The sequence below is a fragment of the Anguilla anguilla genome, chromosome 14, assembly GCF_013347855.1.
Source record: "Anguilla anguilla isolate fAngAng1 chromosome 14, fAngAng1.pri, whole genome shotgun sequence".
Classification (NCBI taxonomy): domain Eukaryota; kingdom Metazoa; phylum Chordata; class Actinopteri; order Anguilliformes; family Anguillidae; genus Anguilla; species Anguilla anguilla.
The window spans coordinates 11,622,605-11,642,401 of NC_049214.1; the positions used below are offsets into that span (position 1 = coordinate 11,622,605).

A 19,797-nucleotide genomic window follows, 5' to 3' on the forward strand; every position below is an offset into this window, starting at 1 on the left:
GGTGTCATTCTTCCAGGAGTAGGGAGACACCAGGTCTCCCAGAACATCACGGCGGTGAGTTGAACGTGCAGGTTCTTCCTGTACAACATCCGGAGAATCCGCCCCTTCCTCACCACCTACGCAACCCAGCTCCTGGTTCAAGGGATGGTCCTGTCCCGCTTGGACTACTGCAACTCGCTACTGGCTGGTCTGCCAGCATCCGCCATCAGACCCCTGCAGCTCATCCAGAATGCTGCAGCGCGTCTGGTCTACAACCTCCCCAGACATTCCCATGTCACCCCCCTGCTCACTGACCTCCACTGGCTGCCTGTTATGGCTCGTATCAAATTTAAGTCCTTGGTGCTTGCATACCAGGCAGCTAAGGGGTCAGCACCAGGGTACATTCAGAGGATCATCAGACCCTACACACCAGCCAGACCTCTCCGTTCTGCCACCTCTGGACGCTTGGCACCTCCCCCTCTTCGCGTCTGCACTTCCCGCTCCCGTCTGCTGTCTGTCCTGGCCCCTCGCTGGTGGAATGACCTCCCCGTGATGGTCAGAACAGCAGAGAATCTCACCACTTTCAAACGCAGACTGAAGACTCATCTCTTCAGGCTGCACCTCTCCCCACCCCTCCCTAGCCTATAGTTCAGCTCACTGTACCTAGCTAGGATAATTTGATTATGTTAGTGTATCTGGCAGGATTGTTTTGTATGATTAGGTGTGATTCCAGTGCTAGTTTGTACTTGGTAGGATTCTTGCTTGCTGAACAAGCTTACTCTACAGGGTTGGAGTCCTGATCGATGTGGTCACTTCTGGCACTACGATCCTTACTTCACTCTAGTGTTTCTTTTGCGCCTCTACATCATGAAACCTATGCACTTGTTGTACGTCGCTCTGGATAAGAGCGTCTGCTAAATGCCTATAATGTAATGTAATGTAATGTAACCAGGCCAGTATTCCTTGGGTTACTGCTGTTGCTGTATAAGTTCCTCTCAGTAAGGCTCCAGGTACCTGCAGGGCACCAGTTTCTGTCAGAGAGAGATGCAAATCTTCTACTTTTTGCAACCGTTCACCACCTGTCATCACCTCTCCTGTAGCACTGTGTGCCCCGCATGTGGTGTGGAAGCTTCAAAGATGCAGGTTGACCTGACGTCTGGCAATTTCACATTGGTAGAGAAACTAGGTCATAAAAATAATTTCACAATAATTTTGCCATTATTATGTATATGCATCCTAACATACAATAAATGAATATCATCAAGACAAGAAATACAGTTCACTCATATCAGACATAAAAATTTTGATTTACATGCATACGCCCCCCACTCGATTTCAGCTATTACGGTTCAATTACGGAACTAATTGCAGAATTAGTTTCAATCCGTGTGATAAAAATGACAAATCACAAGTTGAAGGGATATTAAGGCACAATACCATGTCACATTACTGAGAAATCACTTTCTAATTAGTGGGAGAAATTTCGGTAGCTAATTAAAATGGTTACAATGCCTTGAAACGTGGATAACACATTATTAGACGTTAACTGTTTATTAGTCATCCTCGGTTTGTTTTAATAATAAAGCCCTAATTGAAGACATGCATCTCCTCCACTGTTTTACAAATGCAATTTACCCCTGTCTGCATCTCCAGAGAAATGTCTTGGGCAATGAAACTCATGTAAAGGTAGTCATTTGTGACTGCGCTTGCTAGATGCGCTCAAGCCTTTCACATAGTCCCGGTATATATAATGCTTGATGTCACAGCAGTTAAAAATATGAATTACTGAGGTATCCCAAGGCAGTAGAATTTACTGCCTCTGCCAGCAGAATATTGACCTCTTGTAAGGTTATCCCCAGGGAAGTGTGTGTGTGCATGGGGGGAGGGGGGGGTGGTCGTTAGTCAAACTGGCAACTGCTATACCTGCAAAGCATTCATCACTTTCGCTTCAAATGTGGGGAAACAGTACATTTAAAATCAAACCTTGTATAAAATCAAAGGCAGATTGCACTGACATATTTCAGTGGAAGTGCTGCACGGTGACTCAAAGGTGATGGGGGGTGTAAGGCAGAGAGGTGTGTGGGTATGAGTTCATAAATTCAGCTGGTGGAGAAATCGCAGGCATTGTCTGCCTCCTGTCCTTACGTCCATAAACACTGCTCCTCTCCCCTCCTCAGTCACACACAGAAAGAACATCTTGGTGCTTGGTTTCCAAGCAACTGTTTCAAATCTGCATTGGTCATATCTTACATAACGCTGATTATAATCCTATTTGAACATTTAAAGTTATGGACGCTGTATTTTTCAGCAGATGTGTCTGCTTCTTGCAGCATGCTCTTGTTCCACAGCTTCCCTTTTAAGGCCAAATGCTTTAAAACCAGAATGACTCAAGGTGAAACTCTTCAGATATATTTTTGGAATCAGTTTGATCCCTCTTACTCCCCCAAGTTTAAATTGACCATTCAGATTTCACTCATGAGTCATGCCCATCTCGGTCAGCTTTTGGGAGAGCACAGACGAGTGCCTGCTTTCCTCCCAAGCTGGCGGGTGAGCCGCGGAGACGGTGCACAGGAGGGCTGCGCTTCCTGTGAAGTGGGGGCAGCGCGCGGGGGCTTGATGGGCCAGAGGAGGCGCTATTCTGTGATAAGGCAGCGGACGACCTGTCCAGCTGAAATGACCCGAAATCCTGTGAGCCCAGTCAACACAGTTTCCAATGCGTGGCTGTGTGGTGTGTCACTACACAAAACCCACATTAGAGGTGGAACAAACCACCTGCAGCCCCCTATTTCTCTTTTTGTATTTTATTTCTTCTCTCGTGTTTGTGTGTCTGTGTGTGTGTGTGTGCATGTGCATATGTATGTGTATGTGTATGTGTGTGTGTGTGTGTGTGTGTGTGCGCGTGCGTGCATGTGTGTGCATGTGAAAATGTGAAAATGAAAAGGTTTGTTATTTTGTCCACCAGGGCATCATTGATTTAGTTTTGAATAGATGTATGTGTGAATCACTGACACACCAGGTCATAACCAGTTCCATTAAGTGGTACCAGATGAGACTATACATAGACTGATAGAATAACTATTGGAGAAAAGAGCAGAGCCTAAGGCTGTTAGTGTGACTATTGCCTTCCTATACAGTAAGATTATTTCCCTCTGATAATGAAGAGCTGAAGCCGATTCGTCCTCCTACTCAGTGGTTTATTTTCAGTGTTCACATTGATTAGGAACCATGGATACAACTGCAGCCTACAAATTAGTACCTATTTCTTTTGCCATCTGTATTCTCCACAGATGGAAAAAGATGGATTTTACATACAAGCACCCTCTCTGTTTCTCCCATTTCTTATTTCCTGTGAATGGAACATGGTCTTATACATTTGACATATATTATTTATGTAGTACTTGTGGTTCTATGTTACTAAATGTAAAACCTTCTCATGTCTCATGTTGGATTGGTGCTAAAAATAGTAAAAATTGGGATAATTTTCCTGCAATATGCAATTAGTGTAGTATAATCATTTTGGTCTTTGCCTTGTTGCAGAGCAGATGTACTCCTTAATAAGACACTTACATTCATTTGAAATCCGATAGTGTATCATGCCTTTGGCTGAAAGCATATATAGGTGATGTAAATCTTTGTAGCAAATAGAAGTGAGCTGCAAGGCGACTGCATCTTTACTCCACTAAATGCCATCGAATACATCATTGGTATGATGCGGATATACTCTCTTGAGAAGCCAGTGTGGCCAGAAAAACACTCTGGAAAATGCCTATTGAATAGGAGGACCACAGGATAACTGAGATGCATTATTTTCCAGGGGTTTACCTTATTCTTGTTATGTCCTGTTCTCTCCCCGTTTCCTGATTGATGACTATAGCTTACCGCTCTATCTTTTCTCTCCTGGCCTCTGCCAGAATCGTCTTTTTCTAATCCATCATCCGCTTTTTCTTGCTCGGCCGCGATTCTCGCCACATTGCCCCTCCCGCCGCTCATGCTATGTCCCGCTCCTCTCTGTGTCTGTGCCTCTGTGCCCTCTAACACCACCTCATCTTCCCTGTATGGGAGAGCACATCACACACACTGATATATTTTCAAGATTCATTGTTGCATACACTAAGTATTTCAGTTGTGCCCAATTTTTTATCTGTACTAAAAACACACATACTAGCCTCACACATTCATTTGTTTGTAATGACATACTGCACAGATTTGTTTTTCTCGGGTGGGAAGCCATCTTTCTCTATCTTAATGCACTCCTGCTGACAGAGTGCCTTCATTGTTGAGTTAATAAGACACATTTACCAATTAATGCAGCATTTAATGCAGCATTCATTACTCAAAACAGCATGTCCTCCCTCAGTAAATACTTTCAGTGTGCGGTAGACAAACTCAGCATTCAGCACTGATCACCCTTAGTTTTTTGTTCCCTCAAGTGACAAGTCTACAGAGTAAAGGAAGACCCCGTGTTAGCCTGGACCACAGCTGAATCTGTTGATAAACCTGCTAAACAGTTAAATGCATGGGACCTGGCATGTATTTAGATTCATGGTGAACACATTCTTGCGTGGCAATACCATGTCATTTCAGTACAATGTTGTGCTTTTTTAACAATCAGCTGTCATTATTACAATATGCTATATTATTCTAAATATACTTTCACATCTTAATCTCATTCTCTCTATATATATTTGTGGTGTGGGGATGGCTGGTTTAAGCAGCCACACCTGCCCTGGGTCAAGCTAATTAGACCTGGCTAGTTAGATAATTGGTTATGAATTAGATAATTGGCCAGGCTAATTGGGCCCAGGAACAGGGGTGGCTGCACCTGTGCGTAGTGAGGTAATCAGTGCGCACAGGTTAAATCTGTCATCCCCAGCCACACAGGAGAGCCTCTCTGTCATGACAGTGTTTTACATCTGCTTATTTGGCTGTACCATCTTGCCAAACCCTCGTAAATAAATGTGGACTATTTGAACATCTTCTCCCACTTCGGTGGCTTGTGGCAGGCGTGTTTGCCACAATATTCCTGTGGAATAATTAATAAATGGATACCGTCATAAAACATTGAGCCAAATACACCACATGCATTGAGGGGGACCTTAAAAACAGACGTGTTTCACAGTCGTACCGATTGGGAATGAACAAAGAAAAGCAAGCTCTCTGCTGTGAAATCAGTTTGTCCGTCGGCAGTAATCGCAGGATTGTCAAATGCAGTCTCAGTTTGGTAGCACTCCACAAGAAGAGATTCTTCAAGTTGATTGAAGGCCATAGCGACAAGAGCTGACCTTTGAGAAAAGCTTTTAGCTTAGGCTCCATGTAAATGAGTTAGCGACATCAACACCGTTGAAATTGACATTTTCTGACCTTGTGTTATGGGATGTGTGCAGGCTGAAATGGGTTTGAAGGAACCCAGCATCTCTATAGCATCTGTTGCGTCCTGCACACAGCAGGATGCTACACCTTGGGCTGTTTTAAATGGCCTCTGACCCTTAAGCACACAAAACCTTTCACTCCCCCAGAACCAGTGAAAACAGCCCACCGAACCCCAGAGAGTTCTGACATCCCTAAGATGCTTAAAACGGTTGTTCACAACATATAAGTGTTTGGCGGTATTGCTTATATTGTTTTTTTTTTTAATTTTACACAATGTTGGCATCACATAGAAACCAACCATGTATCTCCAAAAAGAGAATTGTACTAGCCGTGAGCCAGCACACTGCTGATGATTTGAACTTCCATTCATGTATCAAATTCCAAAATTCAAAAAGTTTTTTATTTTTAGTTTTTGCTTTATTCAGACAGGGAGAAAGCAGAGCGAGTCATAGATAAGGAAGTCAAAATTGCCTGGACACTATAAGTGTCTGGACACCCCTTAGTCTGGGGCTGTTTTTCATGGTTTGCTCTAGGCCCCTTAGTTCCAGTGAAGGCAAATCTTAATGATACAGCATACAATCACATTCTAGACGATTCTGTGCTTCCCCAACAGTTTGGGGATGGCCCTTTCCTATTTCAGCATGACAATGCCCTCGGGTGCACAGCAAGGTCTATATAGAAATTATTCTGTCAAGGACATTGTGAAAGAACTTGACTGGCCTGCACAGAGCCCTGACCTCAACCCCATCCGACACCCTTGGGATCAATTGGAAAGCCACCTGCCAGCCAAGCCTAATCGCCCAATCAGTACCCGATCTCACAAATGCTCTTCTGGCTGAATGGAAGCGAATCCCTGCAGCAATGCTCCAACATCTTGCATAAGGTCATCCCAGAGGAGTGGAGGTTGTTATGGCAGCAAAGGCTGGACCAACTCCATATTAATGCCCATAATTTTGAGTGAGATGTTGGATGTCAGGTGTCCACACACTTTTGCCCATATTGCGTAATCACAGAACAGACATCAATTGTTGCAAACATCAACAATGACAATATATCTGATCTCCAAATATGAGAAACTATACAGTATATGTTTCTTGTGTGAAGGGAAGCAGTGCTGCCCACGCAATGGAAGTGTGAGCGCGTGTTCTCCTAGCTGCTGCAGTTCCTACAGATATGAATCTGACCTTTATCATTTTTATTGTTTTGAAATTCCCCTTTTCTGGCTCTCTGCACCTCTGATTAAAAGGCTTTTGGGCCCGAGGCATGAAGGACGGTTTCACTTCTCCACACAAGCATCGGAAGCAGTCCACTGCACCCTTTGAGAGTTAAAGAAATCACCCCTAAGTTAAAGTAATAACACAAGGACCTACTGAAGGACAGAGCCAGCTACCTTCAAATTAGATACACCTACCATGACATATTTTTTCCTTCATGCATAATTCTAGATATGTATTTAATCAAATCACAGCCAAATTCAGTGTTTTTTTCGCTTTCAGAAAGCTGGACTGGTGAAAAGAGCCTTAAATTATTTCTAAAAAGGGGAAAAGGCTTTTCAAAATAAATTATATACACAGTATAATATATACTGTATGTTTCTATGGAAACCTTGGTTGTTTGCTTGTCTCCATCAAGGGGGATGTTTTATCTGTGTGGCAGCTTGAGTTACAACACACCACCAAACACAGGAATAAGACCAGCCAGAAGAAAGACTGCATACCCCTCTGAGGAAAGCAATGCTTTATTTTTCACGTATATAAAACACATCTTTAGTCCCTCTTGCCGATAAGCCCTGATACCATGAGATTAATTTGAAAATGTAGTTTACTAACATCAATGAGTCCTGATTGCTCAGTGACAGAAACAAATCCCATGAGTCTTCATGCCTTCAGGCTTTTTGAGAGAGGATAGAATGAACTGTGAAGACACACCTGTCATTTTTAATAGAAGATGTAAGGTGAGAAAAAAATATAAACCGTTTGAGCATCAGGATGAATATGTTGACTGATTCTGAGTGCTTTTGCATATCCTTCGAGAAAGGGATATCAATATTTCAATAAAAAGCCATCAATATTTTTCAGGATGTGAAAGCTGAATATAACTGCCTTGTGCATCAATCAGCATCTTCAGCATCTTAAAATTCTGTGGCAGATTCCCAATCCCAGTTGTATTTCCAGCTTGTGGTTTGATTACTCCTTCTGGGGGAAATCTGAATGCTTTGGAAATGACTGCCCAAGAAGAGCCTTTTTGGGCGAAAAGAATAGTCTGCCCGATGTCTCATTCACAGGCGAAGCTCTTTGAAGCAAACGGTAAGCCATTCTTTTCAGAGAATCTCAGGTGTCATTTTGTCACAGTTTTAATTTGCGTCTCTATTGCAGATCTCAGGAATCCGGCATTCTGCATTCCCAAAGGCTTCCAGGGCCTTATCATTTAATTGATGTCTGGTCCATTAATTTCTCACATATGCACAAATAACACACAAAAAAACATGCCTGGGAGTAAAATATAAATTGATATATTTAATTTCATTTCATTCCATTATGTAACATTGTGAAATCAGAACATGATTCAGACAGAGCGCAGTGCGGTGTGGTCAAGTCCAGACAGTACTAATGCTGACTGCGTCCTACAGGGTTGGAATCAATTCCATTTCTATTCAGACAGTTCAGTAAAATGAACTGAGAGTTCAGTAGATTCTTAAATTGGAAAATGTCTACGGTGTGCTCTGAGAATTCTTTGGGTGAGTGAACTGGAATTCTGTTCATCTTCTGAGTTGACTGAATTAAAATGGAGTCAACCACTCAACCTGGCATTTGGCAGCCCCACACTGTTGCTCAGGAACAGGGGGATTCTGTCAGCATGGAGCTCCACACCTTACTGTGCAGGGACAGCTCAACTTGTATGCAGAAAATATAATTAATACACAAACAAGGGATTAAAATCCTGCGTGAGCTCGCCACCACTACTTGGCTACAACAAACCCCCAACATCACCCACGCCATCCTCCACCCCCTCCCCATCTGATGTATTTGGCAGATTGTTCACTGAAGCCTGCGTCTGACTGAGTTTCTCTTGAGGCTAACTTGCCATCACCAGCAGCAGGATTGAGGCAGCACCAAGGGCACATTGAATGACTTCACCTGAGAATGGCAAGTACGTTTGTCTACAGGTTAGTTAGTGTGGTTCTGGATCAGACAGAGTGCCTCTTGTGCTTTTAATCTCCTAAAGGAAGTGACAGAGCCCCCATTGCAGAGACCTCATTTCTCTTTGGAGGGGAAGCTGTACCTCCAATTGCCTCTCCCAGCCCTCAGGGTCCAGCCCACCTCCCCTGCACCCCCTACCCCCTCTCTCCATATGCGCACTAATGGTACAGTCCCCTAGGGGCACCTTCTACCCCATCCAACGGCTGGAGGTAACCTTGAGGCCATCCTCTCCCCCCACATCCAGGCTGGGAGCTGTGCTGTCTGCCCCCCTGTCCACACCTATCTCCACCTCCATCTCAACCAAGCGCTTTGTCTTTCGCAGTTCTCAAGTCCCTCCACCCTCATTACAGCTTTGATAACATCGCGCACAGGAGGAGTGCTAATGAATAGTGTCTAAGACCTGCGCATAGCAAAACAGGGAGAGTGGCACATTAAAAGATATAATTACATAGAACATCTAATGAGACATCTAATTATGCACAGAATAGTTAAATGCTGGCAAAATAAACATTTGAAGAGGATGCTATATTCAGGGTATGTTACATCAGTATTCAATTTGCTTTAATAGAATTCTTAATAATTCCTTCATAATTTCAGGCTGAACCTTCGTGCTTGAACACAGATATTTGTAGTATACACCATACATTTTAGAAGTTATGATAAACATATAAATTCTTTGTCAAGTAATGATTACAAAACTAATTATCTAAAAGAAACAAAATGTGTTTTACCACAAAGCACAAAAATAGCTCTTTGTGGCTGCCATTGCTATGGTAACAGAAGCGGCTACTTGCAACTGTCAGTCAAAAAAAAAAAAAAAAACCCTTGAGGAGCTAAGCCAACAGTGAATCAGAAAAAAGAAATGATTTCAGCTTTATTGCAGATTGGTCAACACAAATCTCGAAATATTTCAAAACTGAAAAAAGACACTGCACTTGACTGACTATGAAAATGGACATTTGCTGGTGAGTGTCCTTGTTTCCTGGTTTTAGGTTTAATCCAAATGCTCATTTGGAGAGAGTATAGGAAGAATGAATTGAATCCCACAGGTGGCCCGATTAATTGCCTAGATTATTATACATGGGCAATTATAAAAGACTCCAGGCTGTGTGAGTGGGGAACGCAGAGAGGCGGTCCCCAAATTGAATACCGCTAATCCAGATACGGCTGCAGACCTCCTGTTCTTACCAGGGAACAGTTATGCCCTCTGGGCTGGCCTCCCGGCCAAAGCTGTCCCAACGCTCAAACCCATCCAGAACTCTGCTTTTCTGTTTCCAATCCCTCCTCCCACTCCAATACTCTCAGCTTCAATCTTCTTCAGAAGGTTCAGAGCTGGTATGCCGGGCTCTAAATTCACCTGCAAAAACCTCCTCCCTGTACCCCTCTACTGGCTATTTGTCTGCTCCACTGGAAGAATTCTCCTCAAAATGTAGGCAGTCAGTTTTAAAGCAAGGCTCACATACAGTAGAGCTGAGCACATGTATGACATGTTATGTTCGTATGAGCCTGTTCTTAGTGACTCTCTGTTTATGTTCCACTCATGCATAGTCTGTTAAACTTTCATTGTGGTTCTATTTAAAGCTTTGCTTTTTCATGTTCATTTCTTATGTTTGTTTAATCATGCTGTACAGCAATGATCAAACATGTACAGCAATGTACAGCAGTGCTGAGTGTACAGAGAGGCACTGTAGAATGAAAATACATTTTTGTGACCTGGATTATTCAGGATTCCCTGAATGAGAGGCCACCTTCTGGTTGTGAGGGAAGCTGACATTTTCCAAAATGAACGTGAAAAACCAACTTTAGACGTGACACTTACAGTCAGAGTGAAAAAATGGATATGAATATTTCTGGCCAGCATTGTGTTTTCAAGTTATGTATTGATTTAAAAAATGACATGGCTCCACATTCGAACATATTTATATAAAGCTACATATTAACAAGATGGATGACAGAAAGTGCCATCGACGGGGAGTGTGGCGTTGGACATTTCAGTCCAACCTGTGTGTTGGAACTGCAGGATTGGACTGAAGCCTTGGCCTTGCCACCATCTTTTTTTGGAAAAGATGGAGTGGGTTGCTAAAAAGACAAAGGACTGTAACTCCCACTGGGTATTTAAAAGTTCATGTACACTGTATAATAGTTTCTGAATCACAGACACAAATGGCGCCACCATTATCCCTGAATGCTTTAGCAGGTGAACTGCTGGCAGCATATGCACTGTGAGCCAGGTGCAAGTATATTTCCTCTCTGTTCAATTCAGATTCCTGCTGTAGTTCAACAAAACAGAGAATTCTGCTTTTATTTTCCCCACAGAGTGGTTTACAATTTCATACTGAATACATCTGGGTCCAGTAATGTGCCAGCTTACAGGTTATTTTTGACAGTGGAAGTAAAGATAAACAATCTCATTGTACAATTTGCCATTGACAAGAGTTTTTGTTGGGATATTTTACGCCATTGCTGTTAAAAGCTTTTAACAGCAATGGCGTTAAACACCAATACCCAGCACCCTACAGATGTTTTTCCTTACATATCGCACTAATGCATGAGCATCATGGTCATTGAATGTGCGCTTTAGATCACAATTTCCGACCCTATTGAGACTGATGTCTTCCTGTGGATCTAAATGCAGATGTCACTTTAGTCCCTGTTCCTATTGAAACGCTAGCTAGTTGAGCAATTTTTGTGACTGAAGCTCCTACCATCTGTGCCCCAGTAATGAACCCTCTTTCAAAGCCACACAGTTCTTTTCCTCTTCCCATCTTGATCCAAAATCGAGGTGAACTGGGCCTGTTCAGCATTTTTATACGTCATAGAGCACGACAGTCTACCCAGCCGCTGGGGATGCGCAAGTCAGTGCATTCGTAGTGCCGGTCCCAAGCCCGGATAAATGGGAGGGTTGCGTCAGGAAGTGCATCCGGCGTAAAATATGTGCCAAATCAAATATGCGGATCAGAATGACCCGCTGTGGTGACGCCGAACGGGGACAGCGAAAGAAGAAAAAAAAATAGAGCATGATAGGATGTTAGTTGCTTAATTGTATTATGCGGTGCACCTGTATGGAAGCATCTGCATTTGTTGTGTTTCTCCACTCATTTGTTCAGGTTTTTCCTTTAATTTGTCAATCATCTGTATATACAGTATAAGGAAGACATAAAAAATAGTAGGATGACTGACTACACCGTGTGGTCTGTAAGTATTTCGAGCGTGACACATTTTTTTTTGTTTAAGCTCTACTCCAAAACACTAGATTTGAAATAAAACAATGAATATGAAGTTAAAATGCAGCTATAATCAGCTTTAAGTTCAGAGCATTTACATTCATACTGGGTGAACCATACAGGAATTGCAACCCTTTTATACGTAGTCCCCCCCATTTTAGGGACCAAAAGAAACTGGACAACTGACTGCGCAGGTATTCTTCAGCCAGTTGTGTGTGATGTTTGAGGGGTGGATGAGAAAATCGCTACAGCACTGACCACCTGAAGCCACACATGCCAGTGCTCTTTTAGCACAGCTGAATGGGTTCAACTGTAAATGAGCGTGTTCACTTTAACTTGGAGAGATAATTCCTCTGTACCAAATATGGGCACAAAATACGCTAGTAAGTCTGTCTGACATACGCGCCTGAATCCAAAATGCTCATTTATTTTTGAAGGTATTTAATAAAAGTCAAGGTTATGTTTTTTTCGGTTGTCGATTGTAAGCACAAGACAAACACAGTCTTGAAAAAAGAAAGAGACAGAAAAAAGCCCACAAACATGCTTGCAATATGAAAATAAGATAACTGCAAACAATTATCAACTGACACAGAAAATGACCAGTAAGAGAAAAATTCAAAAAGGCAAGTTGAATTAAATACAGTATTTTATTTGCTGAATCCACCTACAGATTGTATACCATCAACGTTGTGTTACTACCTTCGGCGGGAGAGCGTAAGACACGCCCAGAGCCCATGAAATCACTTGACAACCAACAATGCAATCCTGGGTCTTTCAATAACACAGGGCAACAGTTAAATTTAACAACATTTACACAGTTAGAGGATTGTACGAGATCACAGCTTGGAGAGATATTTCGATGCATACGTGTGTTAAGACAGAGCCTGTCTGGAGGCTAAGGTGCATTACTGTCTACTGTAGAACACTCAAAAGCACAGGCGTGTATAGATTACTTCCCATCCCTGTGAAAGGAATTGTGGGACTGATTTTATTTGGAGACAAAATGGCCATGGCATTCACGAGTCTCCTCCTGGCGTTACGGAGGGGATTAAATGTGATGTTCTCGCAGGTGTGACACTGCACATCGTAACCTGCACAGAGAATACAAAGAAGGCTTCTGAATAGACTCGTTAAATCTGAGGGTGGGCTGGGTGGGGGGGCTGGGGGGGAGTAACACGGTGTAAAATCTACCTCATCTATTGTCAGACAACCTTGCATTAAAACTTCAAAGTAATCACGGCCAAGGGCGGTACTCGATTTGATGAACGAGCAGGGATTAGGCTTTGTAGATTTCACCCAAAACGAGCAGCCCTTTCATTTCATTGACAACCTAGGCTGTATCTATATTAGATAAATACCAGAGAACTTCATACACTATTTATCCAGAGAAATGCCATCTCTCCCCCTTGACCAGCCCCACTAAAAGATTTAAAAAAACTGCTTATTAAAATGCACTAAAGCAACAACAAACTATCAACATGGGGTAACTACTATACTGTACCATGACCCCTTACAATGTACCAATGCAACACAATTGCACAACTACGAAATTTTGTTCCACAAATCGGCTCAGTTCATGAAATCAGGTATTTCATACTTGGGAGTTACTGAAACGTACATTACGGAGCAAGATTGATTATTTCTGATTGAGGGAAACGCAATAAAATGTCATTCTGAAATTATGCCTGGGGATATGTCTCTAAAAGATCTTAAGAGGTTCCAGTAGGACGAATGCACTAAAGATGTCAGTTCAATGCTTCAGATGCATCACAAGTTAAAGGAATTGTTGGGCAGACCTCAGAAGTATCCATCCACATCTCTCAGTCTCACGCCCCTTCCACGCACTACCACAGGACCGGCTTCTGGGTATTAGGGCAATGATTTATCGGCTGTCAAATCAGGGGAGGTTTTACCACTAGTACTGTACTGCATAAAAATAACTACCCTAAAGTACCCCATACAAATAACACAAGAGTAAGGACAGTCCTAAGGAATTTAAGCTATGTGGCCTATAAGATAAGGGTGAAGCAAGCAAAACTGGAGAAAGAGCACTTTGAGCAAATGCGCTCGCCAAGAAAAATCCAAATGATGATGCTACACAGATGAAGTCATTTTGCTTCAGATGCATTTGTTTGGATCGGGTGGGATTTTGAGGCACAGATTTTTTTAAAGGGAAAGCTAAGGAGCGAGCTAGTCTAATTGGTGTTCTTATCTTAATATTTAGTTCAGAAACATTAAGTTGTGGAAAAACAGCAACACAATTGATTTTAAATGGTTAAGCAGTTATTCCTCTGCAATACTTTACCCTTAAATGGCTAAGTAACTTGGAACTATTTTTCATCATTAAAAATAATGTTAAACATAATGACAGTTTAAAACAATAGTATTCACATCCTACTTCCAGTAAGTAAAATGACAATTTTGATATGGACAATCCTTTTTTCTGTTTGCTTGTTCATGTCAACAGATATTTTACCACAATACCACATTCTTCAACATCATTTTAAAAAATAATAAAACTTGCAGTGCAAACCTTGTGTATTTAAGAAGTATCGCAAACTAAACACTGGTAGGTGAAGAAAAGAAAAATGGGGCAACACTGTGGTCAGCTGTAGTAATGTGTATAGTAGGCTCTGTACTCTGTAGTTACTGTATTTATACATTTGTTATAGTATTTTGGAAATAATTGGAAAAAAAAGTCAAAGGAAAAGATTTTTAAAGAAGTGCGGAGTGGGAATTTATTGTCCAATGAAACGCAGTCTTTTTCCAATGTCGATACTATCTGCGATGAACGTCTGTGAGCGACATTACAGATTCAATAATTCAGCATTAGGAAAGGCAATAATTGCAACTTTAAATGTTACAGCAAAGAAAATAGTTTCCTCAAAGGAAACCTCGTCATTAAACGATCAAACTATAACAGCAAAAAACTATCGAACCACTGAAAACAAACTAGGACAACATTACGAGCTGAGCTGAGAACCGTACATTCAGCTCGGTACCTTCAATAAAACTAACGTACGTTTAGTTCAGCCTTCAAAACCTGTGAAGTCAGTAAAGAAACTCATAAGTCTACCCCTTATAAAGCTCTCTGAAATATTCAAAAGAACTCATTTATAAAGTGCACTATAAATACTAATTCGATCTTTACAACAATACAGTTATCAAATTAGAATTCAAAATTCAAATACATGAAGATTATAAAAGACACAAAAAAGGAGCATTGGCATGTACACTACTCAAAAAGCTTAAATATATCCTTCGCCTTAATGAAGACAAAATAAATGGCTCAGCTACCGAGACTGTGTTTCCTAGATTTTCACATCAAAGTCGTACTGCAGTCTGAATCTTCACAGCACTGTAGGTGTAACTGAACTCAACGCACTGGATTACACTGAACAGATACTTGAAAGTATCCCTTACTGATATAGAAACTTATACTTAGTCTCAGTACAGATCTCATCTAACGTAACATACTGGTACAGTTTAATAAATGGTTATGTCAAGCTTATAATTTGGGTGTCCTAAATGTCTGTTGGTTCAGGAGCAAAGCAAGGAAGTTCTAACATCTTTAAAAGCATTAAAACCTTCAACTAAATGATGCATCGCATCCCCTTATTTACACCTAGATGCATCATCAGGATAACGAGGAGAAAACTTTTCCAAACAGAGACAAACTTTTGGATGAGTGGCTAGGAGTTCTATGTAGAGAAGCAGGGGAAAACTGAAGGCTTCAAAAGCACCTGCCTGTTCTCGCTGAAAGCCATATTTGTCCACATAAATATTACCATCAAAATATGTGACTGTTTAAATGTCACCAACATACACTTAAAACTACATATTAAAATAACAGGTTAAATTCCAAATGAGACTATTTCTATATCTCTATTCAATATTTACATGTACAGAGATTGGTCAGGGATCTGCCACTGAACAGGAGAGAAGAAAATATATTTTTCACCCCCCTTGACCGAAAGGCAAAGAAATCTTTGTTGTGAAACGGCTCTTACAGTATGGAGAGATTGAGTAAAGTGACATGGAGTCAAACGCCTCACAACAAAATCTTACGCTTTATACAATAACGACAGCAACGGCAACGTCAACAACATCCAAATGAAAGGACCACGGATACGTAAGATGGTGTGCCTTACAAAAACAGAAACAAAAAATAAAAATTAAAAAAATCTAAATGCTTACAGCAAGCACCAGTCAGTCTAGGAAGGACAATTTTTTTTCCCCCATCATTTACAGTTTACACAACTGCTTCCGTTGCAACAGTGGGCAGATAAATTAATTACACGGAACATATTCACACACTGCGCGGGGGCGGCCCTCTCTCTCCCGGGGCAGAGCGGAAGCTTCCTATGTGACCTTGGGAGTCTCGGGCCGGTAGTCCTTCCTCTCGGACGTGTTGCGCTTGACCTTGGCCGCGGCCGGCTGGCTCTCCTGGTTGAGCGAGGGGCTGGACTGAGACTTCTTCAGCCCGTCCCCGTCCTTACCGGAGAGCAGCTCCTTGACCCCCTCCTTCAGGAGCTTCACGTACATCTCGTAGCGGTTCTCCTTCAGGGAGACAAAAGCGGAGGGGGGGACAGACAATTTTCAATCTCCAAATTACATTAATCGAACGACCTTTCACATCAATTGCTTTCAATCACCAGCAATCAACTTGCCCCCCTAGAGGTGGAATGAGATCTCCACCACAGACAGGACTGCTGAGTCACCGCCTACATTCTGCTACAGGTTGTAAACACACCTGTTTACACTGACGCAGAGAGATTATTATTGGTCAATTATACGACATCAAACACCTTATCTTCAAACACTATATCTGCAACTTACATTACATTCTCAATCTCCCTCTCATAGCTACTATGGAACTTCTAGTATGTTAAATTGAAGTTTATGCACTGAGGGTCTACAGGATCTAAAGAAGAAGACCTGCATAGGCGGGGAAAGATCAAGATTATTCAAGAGATAAAAGACAAAAATGGGCATGCTCCACCTTTGGCTTAGGCAGACGTTTCGATTGTAATTACCACGCATTACTACTAATCAACGTCTTGTTATTATAATTGTGTTGCTCGTGTCATCAGCTTACTGACCCCATTCGCAATCAGCTTGCATTGATAATGCTAATTTCAGTAAACACCAGCTTAAAGCGATGCGCTGTGACGAGGAGGCTGTGGATGGGAAGCACTTCAGCCCGAGCACTCGAGCCGAGCAGCAGTGCCTCTGAGCTTAATGAGGCGCTGTGGGCCTGGCTGCTGAACGGGGCGCTGTGGGCCTGGCTGCTGAACGGGGCGCTGTGGTGCCCGGCTGCTGAACGGGGCGCTGTGGGCCTGGCTGCTGAACGGGGGCGCTGTGGGCCTGGCTGCTGAACGGGGCGCTGTGGTGCCCGGCTGCTGAAGGGGGCGCTGTGGGCCTGGCTGCTGAACGGGGCGCTGTGGTGCCCGGCTGCTGAAGGGGGCGCTGTGGGCCTGGCGTCTGCTGAGCGTTCCACGGACGCAGAGCGCCATATTTACAGCCCCCGCTGGAATCCGGCCTCTGTCGGCGGTCACGGAGGCGTGCGCGAGCGAAAGCGCGTTTTTTTCGCGGGAAGGGGGGAGAAAGGTCATCGCAGCGTGCTCCCCTGAGTGCTGTCAGCTGCTGTCAGGATTGAAAACGCCTTCACCTCCCGACCTCCGCGGCGGTGCCGCCGCTCGCCCCCACGATGGAGCGACAGGGCCTGAAGCGCGCGGGTTTTTACAACCATTTCAAGAGATCCCTCAAAACCGGACCGACAACACCGTCCTCTCGGAGGAGACACTGACACTGACTGATACAGTAGACAGCCAGGTAGGTAGATAAAACAAGGAAGCATACGAACCCAAAAGAAAATTACTTTAAAAACAATACCACAACACAGTCTAACAACCACCATCAAATTGGCCCATCTTTCCCTACCTCCTTTGACAGCGTTTGATCTTCGAAAGAACAAAAACATTCCTCATCTTAAAATTTAACTACCTTTCGTATCTGAGGACGCTGTCTTCTTTCTCACTCGTAGTAGAGGCTGCTCTCCTAACGTTAAGGGCTCTGTTATCTGCCCGGTGCATGGGGGTGTGGCGAGCCGGCACTTTGGCCAAGTGGATTTTTTTTTCCGTCATGGATTCTGACACGCCCGAGCCGTTCGGTAATTAGGTGACTGGCCGTGTGCCGAAGCAGGAGGGGAGCTGCTACTGCTCGGGGGCGTGTCAGTCAAGATCGGCAGCTCGTTGTAGTTTTCACGCCGGCCTCGTCCGCGACTGGAGCCCTCGCCGCCAGCCTGCTCAGACCAGGTCTACATCAGGCGTAAATGGCAGCACAGCGCATGACGGATCTCGAGGCCTTCCCAAGCAACGCGCGTATGATCACAGCCCATTCAAAAGCCAATCAATGCTATTTGTGGATCATGTGCTGTCCAGTTTGACTTGATATAAATCCCAGAAGCGGTTTAATAAAATGTCCAGAGACTGTTGTCATTATTTCTCAATTAGAGCATAGTGGGGCGATATAGCTCAGGTGGTAAGACCAATTAGAGCATAGTGGGGCGATATAGCTCAGGTGGTAAGACCGATTGTCTGGCAGTCGGAGGGTTGCCGGTTCAAACCCCGCCCTGGGCATGTCGAAGTGTCCTTGAGCAAGACACCTAACCCCTAACCTCTAACTGCTCTGGCGAATGAGAGGCATCAATTGTAAAGCGCTTTGGATAAAAGCGCTATATAAATGCAGTCCATTTACCATTTACCATAGTGTGTTTAAGCCATTTAGCTAGCTTAATGGGAAATTGGCTCATAGTAAGGGTTTAGGCAATGTTTTATTTGAATTCTGAGGGAAGAAAATTTGAACAAATTAAAAAGGAATTTCTCTTTATTTATGAGATTCTTTGGAACTCAAATTTTAAAAAAAGAAAGAAAAAAAAGTGACAGTTCAACTTTGCATCTTCTCCTAAAGAATTTATTGGGAGAAACTTCTGATTAGTATATCTTCATCCTTGTCTTCCATCGCAGTGGCCGACCATGGAAATTGTCAACCAATGTATAATGTATTTTAACAAATGTGAATTCATAAGGTATCATGTAATGTTGGTTCAATAAAGGGGAAAAAATACATAAGTACACATGTGAATTAATACATTCTACCCTGAACCATGAGAGCTGAGCAACCAACACAAGTCCCCAACACAAGAACATCAAGCGGACTAAAGTGACGAAATGTGTTTACAGTGCACCCCTAATCCTACTCAAAATCACCCAGGTGACTGCAGCTTTATTTGAGTACGTTCCCCCAAAATGGGAATGTGTCACAAGAGGACACAATAAACCAGGCTGCAGTGGGTCAAGGCCCCTTGAGTTACTGCTGCAAAAATGATCCATGGCTCCTTTCCCAAGCACCTGCAAGCTTCCAGATGTCATCAGCTCCGGGCACCAGCAGGGGACCAGTTGTCATTAGTGAAGGATACACCTCTCCTCTGATCCCCATCATTAAACTGTAGCACAGGGCAAAGTAGCATTGATAGTCCGGGGTCCGATCTTCCACAACTAAATCATTACCGCTTTGTTTATAGTCATCAACTGCTATGTTGTTATAGTCATAAACATGCAAAATTTGTTTATTTACTCAAATCGAACTGACTGCTTATTCCAAATTCATTCACCATCGGATCTTTGAGGTAATGAAGTAAGCACGCTAACTGATTCATGGAACTTCTAGTTGATTTCATGGCCCAAGCGCTGTGCTTCAATACAGCTTGAAAATACCCTCCACCAACTAAAAAGGATGGGCTCCCCCTGGTACTTCCCAGGGTTTCATCCTATACTACACTGTCATCCCTAGCTTGCTTTTGTGGGGGTGTAGGCCGGGGTATGCGGTAAGGCATATTATGACAAACGCTTCGCAAAATGTAAATACATTTCAATTTGATCTGAAAGCTTGACAATTTGGTATTGATGATGTGAGAAACATACCCAAGACGTGTGAACCAAACAACAGGAGACCGCAAAAAC

The 19,797-nt window shown here is 43.0% G+C and overlaps 1 protein-coding gene across 2 annotated transcripts in view; it reads right to left on the reverse strand.

Moving 5' to 3' along the window:
- Positions 1-12,401: 12,401 nt before the first annotated feature.
- The window catches only part of psd3l (pleckstrin and Sec7 domain containing 3, like), a 153,958-nt gene continuing 146,562 nt past the window's right edge, over positions 12,402-19,797 (reverse strand). For both annotated transcript variants that reach the window (XM_035392101.1, XM_035392102.1), the window contains one exon: positions 12,402-16,333. In XM_035392101.1, coding sequence (XP_035247992.1) covers positions 16,136-16,333 — 198 coding nt within the window. In that variant the 3' untranslated portion in view covers positions 12,402-16,135. The remainder of the gene's footprint in view (positions 16,334-19,797) is intronic.